Source organism: Rhipicephalus sanguineus, chromosome 6, assembly GCF_013339695.2.
Source record: "Rhipicephalus sanguineus isolate Rsan-2018 chromosome 6, BIME_Rsan_1.4, whole genome shotgun sequence".
Lineage (NCBI taxonomy): Eukaryota > Metazoa > Arthropoda > Arachnida > Ixodida > Ixodidae > Rhipicephalus > Rhipicephalus sanguineus.
The window spans coordinates 99,436,989-99,452,593 of record NC_051181.1 but is presented as its reverse complement, the minus strand read 5'-3'; the positions used below and the strand labels follow the sequence as shown (position 1 = coordinate 99,452,593).

General features: G+C 46.9%; 2 protein-coding genes across 5 annotated transcripts in view; one reads left to right on the top strand and one right to left on the bottom strand.

The window, feature by feature from the left end:
• Positions 1-1,703, top strand: part of LOC119397433 (FAS-associated factor 2-like) — a 40,747-nt gene extending 39,044 nt beyond the window's left edge. The window contains exon 4 of the mRNA XM_037664858.1: positions 1,524-1,703. Coding sequence (XP_037520786.1) covers positions 1,524-1,703 — 180 coding nt within the window. The remainder of the gene's footprint in view (positions 1-1,523) is intronic.
• A 3,611-nt stretch (positions 1,704-5,314) lies between these two features.
• Positions 5,315-15,605, bottom strand: part of LOC119396011 (sodium-coupled monocarboxylate transporter 2) — a 293,281-nt gene continuing 282,990 nt past the window's right edge. For all 4 annotated transcript variants that reach the window (XM_049416867.1, XM_049416866.1, XM_049416865.1 and 1 more), the window contains exons 11-17: positions 14,891-15,000; positions 12,314-12,381; positions 11,837-11,923; positions 9,608-9,774; positions 8,561-8,658; positions 8,363-8,469; positions 5,315-5,552 (exon numbers count right to left, since the gene is read on the bottom strand). In XM_049416867.1, coding sequence (XP_049272824.1) covers positions 5,469-5,552; positions 8,363-8,469; positions 8,561-8,658; positions 9,608-9,774; positions 11,837-11,923; positions 12,314-12,381; positions 14,891-15,000 — 721 coding nt within the window. In that variant the 3' untranslated portion in view covers positions 5,315-5,468. The remainder of the gene's footprint in view (positions 5,553-8,362; positions 8,470-8,560; positions 8,659-9,607; positions 9,775-11,836; positions 11,924-12,313; positions 12,382-14,890; positions 15,001-15,605) is intronic.

Below are 15,605 nucleotides of genomic sequence, written 5' to 3'. Positions count from 1 at the left end.
CTGACGGGCGAGAGAACGAGTAGAGAGAGGGAGAAAGAAAGACATAGAAAGAAAGAAAATATACAGAAAGGAACGGAAGAAAGAGAGAAAAATATAGAAAGACAGAAAGAAATAGACAGGGGGAAAAGGAATTGAAACTGAATGTTCAACAGAATGTCTACAACTGAATGTTCCTACCATTAAATATGTTCTAGTGAAGAGTAACTATACAGCGGGGCATCCTCTCAAGCACCACCAAGTGGGCAGTGGCGTAGACAGGGGCGAGGGGGGGGGGGGGGACACCGGGCTTGTGCCCACCCGTAATTTTTTCTCCCATGGGATACAGAGCGCAAAATGACACTAGACCACGTCTTCCCTGCCCGGCCTCCATTCGGCCTCCATTCAGAAGCTAAGCAGACGCACCGTCACGCTCCTCAGATTCGACTTAACAAGAAAACGAGAGATGCGTTGGGGGCAGGCCACTTGGACAGACGCATCTGTCATCGCAGCAGATGATACGTTAAGTGTTTCTCACTCAATACGGTACTGTTATTTCCATAAATAGGTAATGCATACTTTCGAGGGAAAGACAAGCGCGTTTGTTTGAAGTGTTGTAAAGAAAATAATTTGTTATATTGTGATGCCAAATCTGGAACACAATTGCAGAGCAATGAAGACCCTGGTGGTTGAATTTGTCCAGGTTTCAGTTCCATCTCACGGTCACGCAAAGTTTTTGCAATAAGTTTTACGTACAAAAGAATGAAACAGTTTTTAATTGGAAATAACTTCATATCGCTTTGTTTTACACTCTGCAAACAAGCGTCGCGAGTCTCAAGAATCTAATCCATCTGAAGCTAATCCGAATCCTGTACTTCCCACCATTCCCATGGTGGTTGAAGCGCCGCTCAAGGAGCTCGCGTAGACACTAGCGCCAGATTCCCCTCTAGGTATTATTGTAAGAAACTCTATGGTCGCTCTCTACCGTGCGTTGCTCGTGGACGCCGCATGTGCTTTGAGCCCGTGATTTGAGCAGTTGCTTGAACTACTTAGCGACACTTACGCCAGCGTTCAATAAACGCCGTTACAAATGGTGGAGGCGCCGGGTTAATTTTTTTCGAAGTGTTTTCAGTGTGGCTTATTCCCTGTCGCAGTTCCATAGTATATCTTTCAATATTTCTTTTGCATGTCAAACCGCACTATAAGGTGTGTCTCATTCATGGCTGCAGTTTTACTGACATGACTTGAATATTTACCGTTTGTTGCATTATATGTGAGAATGTGATTCGTAAAACGTAGTTAATGATTCAGTTAGGAATTTTGACTTCTCATCTAAGTAATCTTTGCCTGTTCAAGTAGTCTAGCTCAATGAGTAGATTTGTACTACATATGCCACAGCCATCTGCAAATATTCTATTAACATGGCGTGAGGTGAGCCTACGCATGCGAAACGGCGAAGCGAAACCGTTTATACGAAATACTTGCTCGAGAACATTATCTTTACTTTCGTTCTTTTTTTCCCCTCACCCTTTTCTGAATTGGCCCAGTACCTCCACTTCTTCGTCCTCTGCCATGCGGAAGCGCCCATCAACTTCGACATCCTGAGGGATTCGACGAAACGGCTACTGCCCTGTGAGCCCACGCGAGAGTGCCCCGAGCCACCGACTTTCGAGGAGCTTGGACTATTGCCGATAGAGAAACTGATTGTCTTAAAAGCGGACGATTGAGCCAGACTACGTTAGACCGCACCCGCCATGGAGTTTTGTAGAATATTCATTGGAGAGAACTGATGCGCTGCGAGCGTTCATCCACCGTGAATGATGGGTAGTACGTGGACTTGCCTAGTCTTCGTGCTTGCGGGCTTCGAACGCACTCGTGGCTTTCTTTTATTGTTGCGTTTTGGCTAAGACACAACGCAGCGGATAAAAGAATGGCTCTTCGTGAAGCTCGCGAGCGAATTTGCATCCGCCTCTTTCATTTTTTTTTTTTGTGCTGCCCGGTGCCGTTTTGGTAGGGGTCGGGACAACCGGTATTGCCAGAAGCAAAGCCTCCAATATTATGTGACGTTTCGCGACTTTTCCGCTAGGGGAAGAGCGCATGCGCGGGGGCGCCGTGAAAATGGCGGAGTGGTCAGTCTAAAGGGGTCAGGGTGATGAAGTGGGACTGCTGATCATCGCCTTACGACAAAGCGGCTGCAGGCCACACGGAGCCGAAAGAACGAAGCTTCGGCAAATCCATCTACTACCCATTATTCCAATGCTGGCTAAAGCGCCATGCGTCGCAGCTCCCATAAACACTAGCGCCATATTTGCCTCTGGTGTATTGTTATGAAACTCTATGGCAGCCGCCAACCCACGTTTCTTTATTTTATTTTTTTTCATCTCTCCGCTGCCGCTGGTTTCTCCTGTTCCTTCCATGCTGGCAACCGGCCCCACTGGAACAATGCCAGCGGTCCACACGGGTGGTGATTGGTATAGGCGGATGTGCATGAAAAGCGAAGAGGGTTTGCAGACTGCTGTATCTCGCACTCCAAGGAAATCTTCGACACGCAACCTAGCAAAATCATTTCAGACGTCGAAATCGAGAGCATCTTTCCGACCAACGTGCCTTCAGAATTAAAATTTTGACTATAGTAATTACTAAAACGTACGAATTTTTGAAGTGAACTGTATAGAGATGTTTAGGTAGCTTCTAAAAAATTTGTAAAAAAAAAGGAAGCTACACGCACCCCCGCTGAAATTACGGCACTTAAACTTCAGAAGCGGCCTGGAAAATTCCTTCAAACATAGCTTGAGAAACACTCCAACGAGAGCTCTCCTGTACAGTCTCCTGAATATCGTGCCTGTATCTGTGTGTCTATATGATCGTGTTTTTGTAACCTCTTTGTGTGCAATAAATTCAAAAACCTAAACTCTTACCTGTCACGTAATCAGTACCTAAGCGCGTCACTCCCACAAATGACATTCTGTTGTAATGCTTGCAGTGGATCTCCAGAATTTTGAAACCGCACCACTGCCATGAACTTTTCCTCCTTTTGTTTTCTCTCTTTCCCTGCTGGCGTATGCATGCATGCAACCTTGGCGGCATGCAACGATAAGCCTCCTTGTTTAAGCGACCCCTGTTACGAGTTAAGGCCTGACCACACGTACGCGTTGCAGCGCGTCAGCGCGTGGCGTGTAGAGTCGGCGCCGCGCCCTCGTGTAGAGGGCGCGCAGCATCGTGTAGCTGTAGAACCACTGGAAAATAAGAGTACCGCAAAGGTAGGCTGCACGCGGGCAACATTGGGTGGCGGCGGCCATGTCCCTTCCAGACCGTCCGGCGCGTTGCTAGCGTGTGTTGAGAAGTGACCGATCTTTTAGCCTCAGTGCCGTGTTACGCTCGGCAGAACGGCATTATGTGTGTGTGTTTCTTCAAGAGGATATTAGAAGTGATTTCGAGTCATCGACAGGTATGGATCGACTGCGCGGTTAGAGGTGTAACTGATGAAACGTACGGCGAATGTTGCCATGTGCTCGCGAACTCTCTTCATGGCTTCATCGGTCTTTTTTCGTGTCACTCCCGGGCGTGTTAGCTAGGTCCAGGGCTGTAAACATAGTTGCATTAGCGCTGTGACATCGTGCGAAATGCCATTTACTTCGACATTTGGTGAATCTTGACTCTTTGCGCTAGCTTTGCAGTCGGTGTTCAGGTTCACTGCACTCGAGAACGTTATCGAACAACATCGAGAACATTCAACATTGCGTCCTTCGACTGATCGCTGACGCATAGCTTGCTTGCGCACCGTGCTTGCTGTTAAACTGGTTGATATGTGTAATAGAAGTTGTGTGTGTACGGTAATTGGAAGTTGTGCGCGACGTCTTGATTCGGAACGCCAGCAGCCGAACGCACGGGCGAATCGGCGTTCGGTAGGTAAGGTGCATCTTAACTTGCCATACGTAGAAGGCCATCAAAAATGATTGACATCACTACTTAATTATTTCATTTCCTATTTCTTGTCTCCTTAATATTCTCAACGTTGCAATGAATTTGCAAATATTTTGCTCTGTTCCGACAAACAGTTCTTTTTTTGGCGTTGCCAGCGCGTAAACAGCTGGGGTTCGGTTTCTGCACTGCTGCACTTTTTTTTTTTTCATAATGCGCTCTTATGAAAACTTCCTCGGCACGGTGCTTTATGTTCTTTTGATCAGAAATAGCGCATCCCGGAATTTTTAAAGCGCATGCTACTGCAGCACAGTATGTATATAGACCTAGGGCTCGCATAAAATCGACTCCCTCAATGCGTGGGATCTGCTTTTTTTTTCTTTTTTTTTTTTGCTGTGACCATTTCTCACCAACTATACAGTATTTTAAGGGTACGCTCGGCGCAATGCAGCATTAGCAGCATTTTTTTGCAACAAATTTAAAAATACGCTTGATAACGTTGCCTTATACCAAGGTTATCAACAGAGTTCCACGCTTCTGTTTTGTGCAATGCTAAATGATCATGCCACACTTGCCTTCAAGGTATACCAGTAAACAGTTATTTTAATAAATCTTCGAATTCGCTCTCGTGCGTGACACGCTTATAACTCGAAGTGCATGCACAATCTGTTCAACAGATCGAGATATTAACAGCCGAGCAAATAGAAAGGTATGTAGTTTTCAATATTGCTGACCATAGCAAACCGAAAAGGTGAAGTATCCTGTCGCATAAGATTTTTTCCAGCAATCTTATGTAGTTCAAGGAGTGTTATTCGAGGGGGGCGAATTCGTTCAGGCCAACTATGTAGCCACGTAGAACGGCGCTCTTTGACATAATTTTTCCCACACGGCAAACGATATTTCCAGAGTAGCTCATCAGTAACGTTCGATTGATGGTGAGCTACTGTCTTCTGGCATCTGCATGCAGTGGCGTAGCCAGGGGGTGGCACACCGGGCCCGTGCCTGATTTTGCCTGATTTTGTAGTAGGCGCGTTGCTTATAAATGTACCATGCTTGTAATCAGCCAAGCCGTTTTAAAAATACTGATTTATTGTTAAATTCGAAGCTCTGACTTACTTATGTTTGAAGTTTGAAAAACAGCACGTAGACGAAAACGTGCTCTATTTTCGGAAAAAGACGTAATTCCATTCCCATTCCATTCCGTGCAAAAGGCGCTTAATTACATTCCTCCAAGCGTTGTCCCCATTCCATTCCGGGGTCGCGAAAATGTGGAGTGATTCCGGAGTCATTCCAATTCCGGAGTGGCAACTCCGCAACACTGATATACACCGCAATAATTGTTAGAACACAAACTGGCATGTACGCTGACGAATGGCGCGTACTGCACGCTTGAAATTCCACGCTTTAACGCTTTCAGTCTACGAACGCATTTAATTTATGTATGCTCGCGTATATACACGTGTGGTATGTACAAAAGGCGACCTGATTCGCAGCTTCGGCTGCGCCAAAACACGAGTGAATTGAGCGGCGCAGACGCCCGCTGCCCCGTTGCTCGGCAACGATCGTGAATGTCAGTTCGTAACTGGCGCTTCGTCGCGTTGTCCGTCTTGTCTGAGTCCCACGAGTTTCTCGAGCTCCACAGCCGATGCCTTGCCCTGCGAAGAGAAAGGCGTGCCTGAGATTCGCGTCGCCACAGGACACCTACAGGGTGAAGCGCCATGGACATTTACCGAGGCATTCCTTTACCAAAGACGGCGAGACAGTGTCGCGAAGAGGTTCTGGAAACTTGACAAAATTTGTGCACGAGGAGGGTCCAGAAAGTGCGTGCAGTGCCCCCCAGCTAATCCCGAAAAAGGGTCCGAGTGGGACCCGAAACGTCAGGTTTTTAGTTTTCGTCAAGTAAAAAAGTCCCTTGGTTGGGGCCTTCTGTTTCGTCCATAAATATTTTTAAAAACATTATTTCGCGAATTCAAGATGCGTCTATGCGAGATGCCAAGGTGCTCCCAATTAAAAACAATAGGCTGGTTCCGCTTCTCTCGCTAGGAAGCGCCCACGGAAATCCTCTTTTAACGCCATAGCGTTAAAGAGACCGTGTCGCAGAAATTGTGGTGTCGGCGTCGTTGGCTGTGAACGGAACATCGCACCGGGTGAATTGCGAAGAGTGGATTGTTTAAAGGCCAACCCATTACAAAGCGTTCATCCAGAATTAATCACCATCGTAAACAACAGCATCAACAAAGTGTGCAGCTGAGTAGGTGCGCGTATCGCCTTACGGACGCGTAGTGGGTACTTCCATAATTCGAAAGAGAGCGAGCGAGAGAGAAATAGATGAAAAGGAAACGCAGGGAGGTTAACCTGGCGCGAGTGACCGGTTTGCTTACCAATTCGCAAAACGATGAATTATGGCGTGATGGCAGAGGGCATGCATGCTAGGAGAGCTTAAAGCGGCCAATGTTACGCGCATAGACGGTTCCTCAGTACCTCGCGGCGCGGTTGAGTTGTTCATCGAGAAGCGAAGCCTGGAGAGCTGTTCAGAAGGCGATGCGAACGAGGCCCGATTGCGCTGTCGCGTTGTACTCCTGAAGGCGAAGCTCAAGTCTCTTCTAAGTTTTGTTAAGCTCCCCAGTAACGTTTACATAGTAGTCACATCACTGAAGTGCCACCTCCAGTTAAGACGCTGTTTTCATTTGAAAAAAAAAAGAAAAAAAAAGAAACGTGGGAGAGGGCTCGTTCCTGTGAATATAGGGAAGCTGTGTCTGTGCATTGATGGAATTGGGTGCCGAAATCTCGCGCGCTCTCAGCGCCGAGTGTGCAGATGCATTTAGGGGTAACGAAAAATAATAAGCACCCGTCTTTAGACGAACTTAGCAGCGCGCGGCGCACACGGCCTTTCGGACGCTTCAAGGTCTCCACGTGTAGAAAGCTGCATTAACAGTCTGACATTCAAGTGCGAAATCGTGCTTCACATTTTCACGGCAATTAAAAAACGCGATCGACGTGACTAATCTTTGCTCCGATCTGTCGCGGTTTTTCTGGGCTTTTGAGTTGTCTCCCCCCCGCACTGCGTATACAGTTGATGTAATATTTGTAAATCCTAGTTTCTGCACCACTGACGACACTTTGCAAGAATTTATCATTGAACGTCTGGTGTTTCCCGGTCAATGCAACATTTCGTTGGAAGTTTTGCTAAGGAGTCAACAGCTTCGTAGCAATCTTAGTCCTAAGCATCACTTGCATATGTTCAGTCAAACTGCAGTGGACGAACTACGACTTTTCTAAAGCAAGTGCGATCTGATATCATTCTAATAGCAATTAGGTAGTAGTGGCGCAGCACAGATTTTTTTTCGGTGGGGGGGGGGGGGGGGTTGTCATATTCGGGGTACCGGCATTAATGCACTTGCGCTAATTAATTGGAGGCGACCTTAAAGGGGTACTGACACAAAAATTTTGGCCTAGCGTTTTCTTGCTGCAATGTGTTGCTGGGGGCCTGTTAGTCATAACACGGCACATCGTTTGCTGCGCACGACAGATAATTATTTACAGGCTTCTCATTACCGACCAGTGTCGGATTCGGTTTCAAAAACGACAAGACTCCGGGTGCAACTATCACCACCTAGCGGGTGCAGCGCTCGATCACGTGAGCACACAGAACTGTGACACACTTCCGCGCGGTTCGCGAGCAGCCCAGCCGCTGAGAAGTAGACTGCTGCAGCGAACGCGGCAAAAAAAAAAAACAAAAAAAAAACCTGGCGACTATGACGTCATCATAACTTGTTGCAGCGGGGTCACGTGAAGGAAGTGGGAGGGGGGGGGTCACCGAGGGTCATTTTTGAGGGTGCCAGTAGCGCGAGGGTGTCGATCGCTCACGCAAACTTCAAAATTCATTTAAAATACCGCCCAAGCTATCTTCGCTGTTGATATTTTGCAGATGATATACGCATGTTCAAGGGAATCGATCCCGCAGGCTATCTCGGCTGCGAAATATTGTGTCAGTACCCCTTTAATCTTTGACCTAAGTGTCCGGTAGCGGCACTCGCACCTCGGCGTTCGAGTGCCCCATTGTATTCCTTGGGGTTACATTGTGTTTCGTCGCACTTCCGAAGCGGATCTCAGAGGCCACGCAGAAAGAAGCGCGTGGTTGAGATCTGCTCCGCCAGGTGCCGCAACGATCCCAGCTGCTCACAAGAAAGCCGTCAGGTCTTTCAATGCACTCGTTCAAATAATTTTCGTTAAATATCCTGAAAGTTAGTTTGTCCTTATCTTAAGTAAACAATGCTCCAATGTATCCGACTTGACTCGTAACTTGAACCATGTATTTCGTACCAGTTTCATCTTTTAGAACAATTTTTCTGAGTATTCAGGAAACCGGAAGTAAGCGTTCGACCGGAAGTGATTGGAAGAGAAGTAAGAGTGTCACTCGCTTCTCTTAATTGCCACTAAGGACCAGCAACTGTATTCTACTCACCTTGTCGGCCGCCCACACAACCTGAATGTTTTCGCTGTGGCGGCCGCTGAATCGGTTTACCAACGGCGAAAGATATTTGGCATCGACCTCTTCGGTGCTTCCCCTATCTGCGAAGAAAGAATGAAATTTACGAACAAATGAACAAATGAATGAATGAGTGAATGAGTAAATAGATAACAATAGACGACTTTGACTGACCGAATATTAGGCTGACGACTAACGATGTGACCAGCGAGGTGGAGAATCCGACGAAGTGAGTCCACATGAAGGATATGTGGTAGAGCCGGTTCATACCACTGGACAAAAAAAAAACAAACAAAGAAATTGGAGATGAGTCTCTTGGGTGTATACGTACTTGTTAAGCCAGTATTTTCATTGCGATCGTCTGTTATCGCAGAACAACTTAACCTAGAAACATAAGGAACAATACGATCGCGATTCGGATACTTGACCGCAAAAGCATAGAATGTATGAGAAGATGGGCTTTCAGACAAATGTGTTTTTCTTTATAATAATATAGAAAGATGACCGTTGTACCACACGAACAACCTCAACCCAGCAAGGAGAAAAAAAAAAGCCCGTGCAGCTCGCAACTACCCCTTCGCCCCCCCCCCCCCCCCCGCCCCCTTTTTTTTAAAATTTCGTCTTAAGCTGCTGACTGCAGCGAGCCCCTGTCATTGTCACATGCTTTTGACAGAAATAATTGAACAAATGTTCTCATTCATTCTACCGGCAAGAATTTGCTACATACTGGTACAAAAGTGTGCATCGAAGATCTGTGAATGTAAAGTTCACAAGCATACGCCACTGGTAGCGTTCATGTGAGTTCAGTAAAACTGGTACTGCATATACCTTTAGGTTTAGCGCAGAGAAACGACGCAGTACGAGAGAAGACACAAAGACAAGGCGCCGTGTACTGGTGTCCTGTCATCCTGCTTTGTTTCTCTACGATGAACCTCAAAATATTCGTATTAGCCTATGTCCCCCGTGGGCCTCACCACCCGAGTGTCATATCAAAAATAGACCGCTCGCGTGCACGGGACAAGAAGTCAAGCGCCGTATCTTCCCGACAGGGACAATTCAACGTCGTCCAAGCCAAAGAAGCACGCAATGCTACTTCAGTATAGCCTATTGGGGCCGGAGTAGTACCTCACATTTAGTGTGCGGAAGCTCGAGAGTTTATTTCGTCTCTCGCTTGATAGGTTGAGGTGCAAGGGGGTCAGCTACAAAGTAAGCGAGTTATACCTGGGCGTCGGTGGATGTTCGAACGAGCCCAACGTCAGGGTCTCGTTGAAGCTGGAACACCCAGCCGTGGACGAAGGCAGCTGGTCTACGGGGCGCGGGTAAACGATCGAACCGATGACGAGCCACGAAGCAATGATCAGCCCAGTGAGCATGCCTGCTAGGGCTCCCTGTGAAAGAGATAGAGAGAGGGGGTGGGGGAGAGTCCTTTTAATGAGAACTAGAGAGGTTGCCTGGGCCAGCGTTGCCTGGGCATGTTGCATCGAGGGACTTATTCTGTAACGATTCGGTTTCCGAAGAGCTCGCTTTGGCAACACGTGATTGAGTGACGCCGTCGTCACACCCCCAGAAACGTATAATGAAGAAATGAAATGATATGCATTGTGATGCCGACACAGATACGCTACGTACATAAAACACATAACAAACATTGAATAAGTTGCAGTATCTCGTTGAGACCAGCGTCGTTGAGCAAGTTTAAAGGTAACGTGGCTGCGGAGCGAGAATCACGGAGGAAGCACCCCGCAACAAAAGTGGCCCCTCCTCCTTCGTGAAATCTCGCGAAAATGTCACCGAAAGCGGTCGTCCCAGAATACGGCTTCAGCTCGCGCGCGTCTGATTTCGCGCCCACAGTACGCTGTGTTACACGTCCTGGCGTTACTTCAAACTGTGGAAAGCTTCAGCGCAAGATGGTCATAGCCACTGCTTGTTCCGCTATAACGAACGGTGTGTGGCCGCCTTTGAATGTGGGCTATACTTAGAGCTTTGCCGGTATAGAGCGCAAAGGTGACAGTACATGCAACGTATAGTTGGCACCTTATGTCGTTACATTTATGTCGGGGCTGCAGAAGCAACCCGACATTTCTTGCTCATGGCCATGAGATGGATCGCTGTGCAAGAATTTGTCCATGGCAGGAGCGCCAGGGATCATGGGTACGTTCCAGCCACCAGGATTTGCCACTGCTCAGTTCAGCGCAAGATTTCGCTTATGAAAGCGTAGGTGGATACCATGACGTGGCGAGGGGGACACTGCCGGACACGCCCCAGCGTGTTATTATGGAAACATCCAAGCTCGTTAAGCTCGTACTGCATCAAATAGACAAAGCTGTAATGTTTGTGTGTAACAAGTGGGCACATCCACTTCGCCGCCTAATGCAGCAGTCGGCGCATTCCCGTCACTGCCATCATCTTGTTGCGCACACGTGCCATAGTTATCGAAGTTCTTGGCTGTGTTAATGTCATTGCACAGATTGAGCCACTACTACGGTGTAAGGTACCCACTGTTTAGGCGGGGATAATTCATGGCTTGTTTGCAAGGTGCGATCGGCCACACAAAGTATAGCAACAACGCTCAGCCATTGATCTTAGACGGCAGCGGATATCTATCGGCGGCACGACAAAACCTCAAGACAGAAAAGGTTTTGATCTCCCGTTCCTACAGCATTGCAAGTGGCTATTAGCGGAGAGTTCGTTAAAACGAAGTAGCCGTGCGGCGAAAGTAGGTCAGTGGCGGAGAGGGAAGCACCCGTTTCACGTGCGGCAGATCAGACGCACCGGGTTAAGAGACGCGCCCGTCTGTCACTGAATTCTGATTTCCTCCTACCCGGCGGTTGCTATAGCAACGGCAGATAAAACTTCTGCCGTCTTGAAGTTGGTCGTGCCACCAATAGACAGGCGTTGCCGACACCGGACCGGTGGGTGCACGTCATTGCATGCCACCTTATCTGTTCGATCACGCTTTGCGTGCGCGCTCACAAAGAGTGTCTTACGTCGTGGCTGCCACCGCAGCAGTGTCGGTCGACATGACCACCGTCTGATGGGATTGATTAGCGTGACTGACACCTCGTGAATGTGTTTCAGCGAACGAAACTCAGCCAGATGCCGAACAGATCAGCAGGTAATTACGACACCTCGATTGACATCACTCGCATAACAAAGAGCTGGTTCGGAGGCTTGAACTAGACTAATATTGCAGAACGCTTTAGAACAAGTTCAGTAAGAATTGCGACGTTTGGCTCTAGCGCGTATATCACAGTGTTTATTTTTTTTCTTCACGAGCAAGACAGCGTTGAAGAATAAGGGACACGCTGTAGTTTTTTGCCCTAACTATGCATGCCTTACTTGTTGCTCTAGTTTAACGCCTGCTGTGTTTCGTGCTTTCTCTTTCGGATTCGGGCCGCCTTACTCGGCAATGCTGAATTCATAGAGGTCGATGCCTTACGGTTAGCTCACCGTTTTCTTGCAGCAGGGAGCCAGCACACCCAGAAGGAAAATGGCCAGCAGAGGACCCGACGTCACTCCCAAGAGACTAGTGGAGGCCTGCGACGCGTGTAGACAGGAAAAGTGTGGACCACACACGGTGAACGAGAATGTCTTTTTTTTGCCACTCGCTATCTTACCTTCATTTTCAGTTTACAATTCGTTCAAAGCACGAGCCGTTAAACACAGGCGATGTGCGGACCAAGGTCCTGAAGTCCCATATGTCCCTTTTACTTCACCCAGCAAGTGATACTCAGGGAACGCCCTTTTCAGGAGACTTAATGTCACGTGCGCTTGACGGAAGGATGATCGCGCGCAAAGTATTGCTCTCGATTTAGTAAGTCGTTAGCCAGGTTTCCGTAATCTTGTCTGAAGCCCATAGTGTGTCAACTGTCTAATCACGAGAGAAAACATACCAAAGGTGTAGTTATCGAGTTCTGATAGGCTTACCTGCATGATGGACTTCAGGGAGCCGACAAGGAATGCTACGGCTATGGACAGAAAGCCGTAGAGCGTACCTGTCAAGAAAAGAAGTTACAAGTGGTTTGACTGGGTGTACCCATATGAACGTTATATATATACATGCCAGGGAAAAAAGACTGGGTGCATGCGCGTGCAGCGTTTTATGCCGTAATCACTGTTAGCCGATGTTCGAAATAAATCGTTGTTCTTGTTTATGATAGCATCTCATTTTCTCTTCTGGCGAAAAAAAAAGAACAGTGGACTCAAGCTATTCATCTTCATGTTGCTAGTAAATGTTATCGATCGATCCGCATAGCAGATAAATAAAAATTACTCTAAGCTTTAGACTTGAGGTGAGTCGACCGTACAGACACGGAAGCTCTTGCATTATCTACAGTCCTACAAAAGGTTGTGCATGAACATCCATCATCATCATCGTTATGAACAGCCTGACTACGCCCAATGCAGGGCAAAGGCCTCTCCCATATTTCGCCACTCAACCCGGTCCCGTGCTCGTGCTGCCATTTTATACCCGCAAACTTTATCTCCTCTGCCCACCTAACTTTCTGTCTCCCCCTCGCGCGTTTGCCTTCTCTTGGAATCCAGTCAGTTACTCTTAATGACCAGCGGTTACCTCGCCTACGTGCTACATGCCCTGCTCATGCCCATTTCTTCTTGATTTCCTCTTACATGGACATTAACTGACACTGAAAAAACGTCTTTATACGACGGTCTGTGCATGTGTTTGCTATCAGGCGATGTATGAACTATACCTTTCTGAGCTAATACGCAAGTCGTGATGTTTAAAGGGACCCCTAAAGAAAAGGAGCGGGAATCTCGACTTCGATCATACCTAAGTACTTCGATGCTAACAATGCTCTTCTAACAAGCGTGTACTAAATGACTTGGACAACCGCACTGTACCTGGTATACACGTACATTAAATATTCAGTAGTGCCTCGCAGTAACGAGTTGCAAACGTGTGCGCACGTGCAGCTCGCACTGGAGTACACGTGGGACTATATCAAGGCTGGGGTTCGACGAAAGCTTTTATTCTAAAAGCCCGAACTACGAGCCACTGTAAATGCGATCAAGAATAACTGATAAATGTATCGACAAAATTTGAAAGAATAAACAGGGTGTCCCAAATATCACGCAGCACGATTTAAGAAAAGTATACTGTAGTAGCCACTACTAATTTTTTCGTTAATGAGGTTTAGTTAATTAGTCCTAATTATATTTCTAAGTCGACAACTACTCGCCTAATCATTAAAATGTCATTGAGGCATATGTATACAGGCATGCTGAAATGACATCTAACTGCGCTATTTTCAGCAAAGTGCTAACTGCGTGCTCGCTTTTTTTGGTTAATAAAGAAAGCCCGCGAAATCTGCAAAATGGCACGTGACCGGACTGCAGCGCGCGTCAGGAAGCAGCGCGCTCAAACAGGATCACTGTGAGGTAGCAAGTCAAGACTACGCTCCACCTTTTGCGGGTGGGAGCGTAGCCACGTGTTATTTTTCATATTTCGCGTGCTTTCGTTATCAGCCGACAAAAAAAGTATTGAGCACTTAATTAGTACGTTGCTGAAAATAGCGCCGTTAGATGTAATTTGAGCATGCCTACATATGCCTCATTGAAATTTTCATGATTAGGTGAGTACTTGTCGAGTTAGAAACATAATTAAAAGTAATTATCTAAACTTCAATAACGAAACATTTAGCAGTGGCTACTGCGGTATACACCGGGAACAATATGCACTAGGTGTGCTTCGCGTAACTTTGTTCCTCCTTTTTAAATCTTGCTGCGTGATAGCTGAGACGCCCTGTATAGTCTAAAAAGTGTCTTCATGCTCCCGTTAGTAATGAACTGCTAGAGAACTAATGGTATGCAAGCACAAACATACATGCCACACATTTGCGAGACATTACAGTGTATGGTTGCGCTTCTATGACATAAATCTATACCAAATGTGCCGCAATTATTCACCAGAAACAAGTGTTTGAGACACTGTTCACCGGAACGCCAATGCATATCGAAGCACATTTTAAGGCCATCTAGTCTTAGAATTTATTCTATGCTGAAATAACTTGACTGCAACACGAATATCATTTAGCATTTATAACATGCGCACTAAAGTGAACAATTAGAAATTTAAATAGCACATTTCAGGCTATCGGCACAATTATCGTTGAAATTTCAGTTGCATGACTTTCGCCTATATTCACGTAGCCTGTCATCGAAAATTGCAGGGACTAAGCATTGACAATTTCTTTTAAGAGAAAGTGCTCCGCATAAAAATTAACGCCTGGTATTATATGTGAGGTGCAATTGCCAAATGGTGCTAAGATTGCTCTTTTTTTGTGACGTGGTTTTTTAATGAAATTACGTTTTCTGGCACAGTGCGCGCAATTGAACGATTTTGTCCTACTGAACGAAGTGTCGCGTACACTTTAACTTTTGTTCCAATCCATACGTTTAACTGAAACGAGGTTACAAGACTGCTCGCATGCGTTTGCCTGCTTATTCAGGCCCTATGCGTCTTGCTGTCTGGAGTGAACGCACCAACGCACTTGAGCGTCACGATGGACTGGGTCTCAGTCAGCTTGACCCGTGGACGGATGAGGTCTTCCCACGTGACCGCCGCCATGGAGTTGTAGCCCGACGACAGGGTGCTGCATCGGAGCGGGTGGTGATCGAGGTGTTTAGTATACTCTCGTTTAAACAAGCCAGACGAATTCTGTAATAGTAATATTACGGGTAATTTGTGGGATTTCACGCGCGAAAACCATGACATGATTATGAGAGACGCCGTGGCGGAGGGCTCCGGAAATTTCGACCATCTCGGGTTCTTTAACGTGCACCTAAATCTAAGCACACGGGCATTTCGCCTCTATCGAAGTGCGACCGCCACGGCCGGGATCGGACTCGCGACTTTCGGGTCAGCAACCGAGCACCGTAACCACTATACCACCGAGGCGGACGGGCCAACGCTCTAAAACAATGTAGGCGCGGAATTACAAAAAATATACACGGGCACACACTTTTTACACAGACCCATTGCTTGTCTAGTATGGGTGTGCTCGTATACTTTATTCGGCATACTGCATTGCGAAAAAGCGGTAGATTTTTTTTTATTGTTACTACACCAGTTTTGGATTGTTTGTCTAACTCGTACACTAACTCCGGGCGGAGAACACGATGAAATGTAGGGAGGGGGAAACTGGAGAAGAAAATACTGAAAAAGTGTGCGTCATTGGATGGTGTGCACTGTGACGTC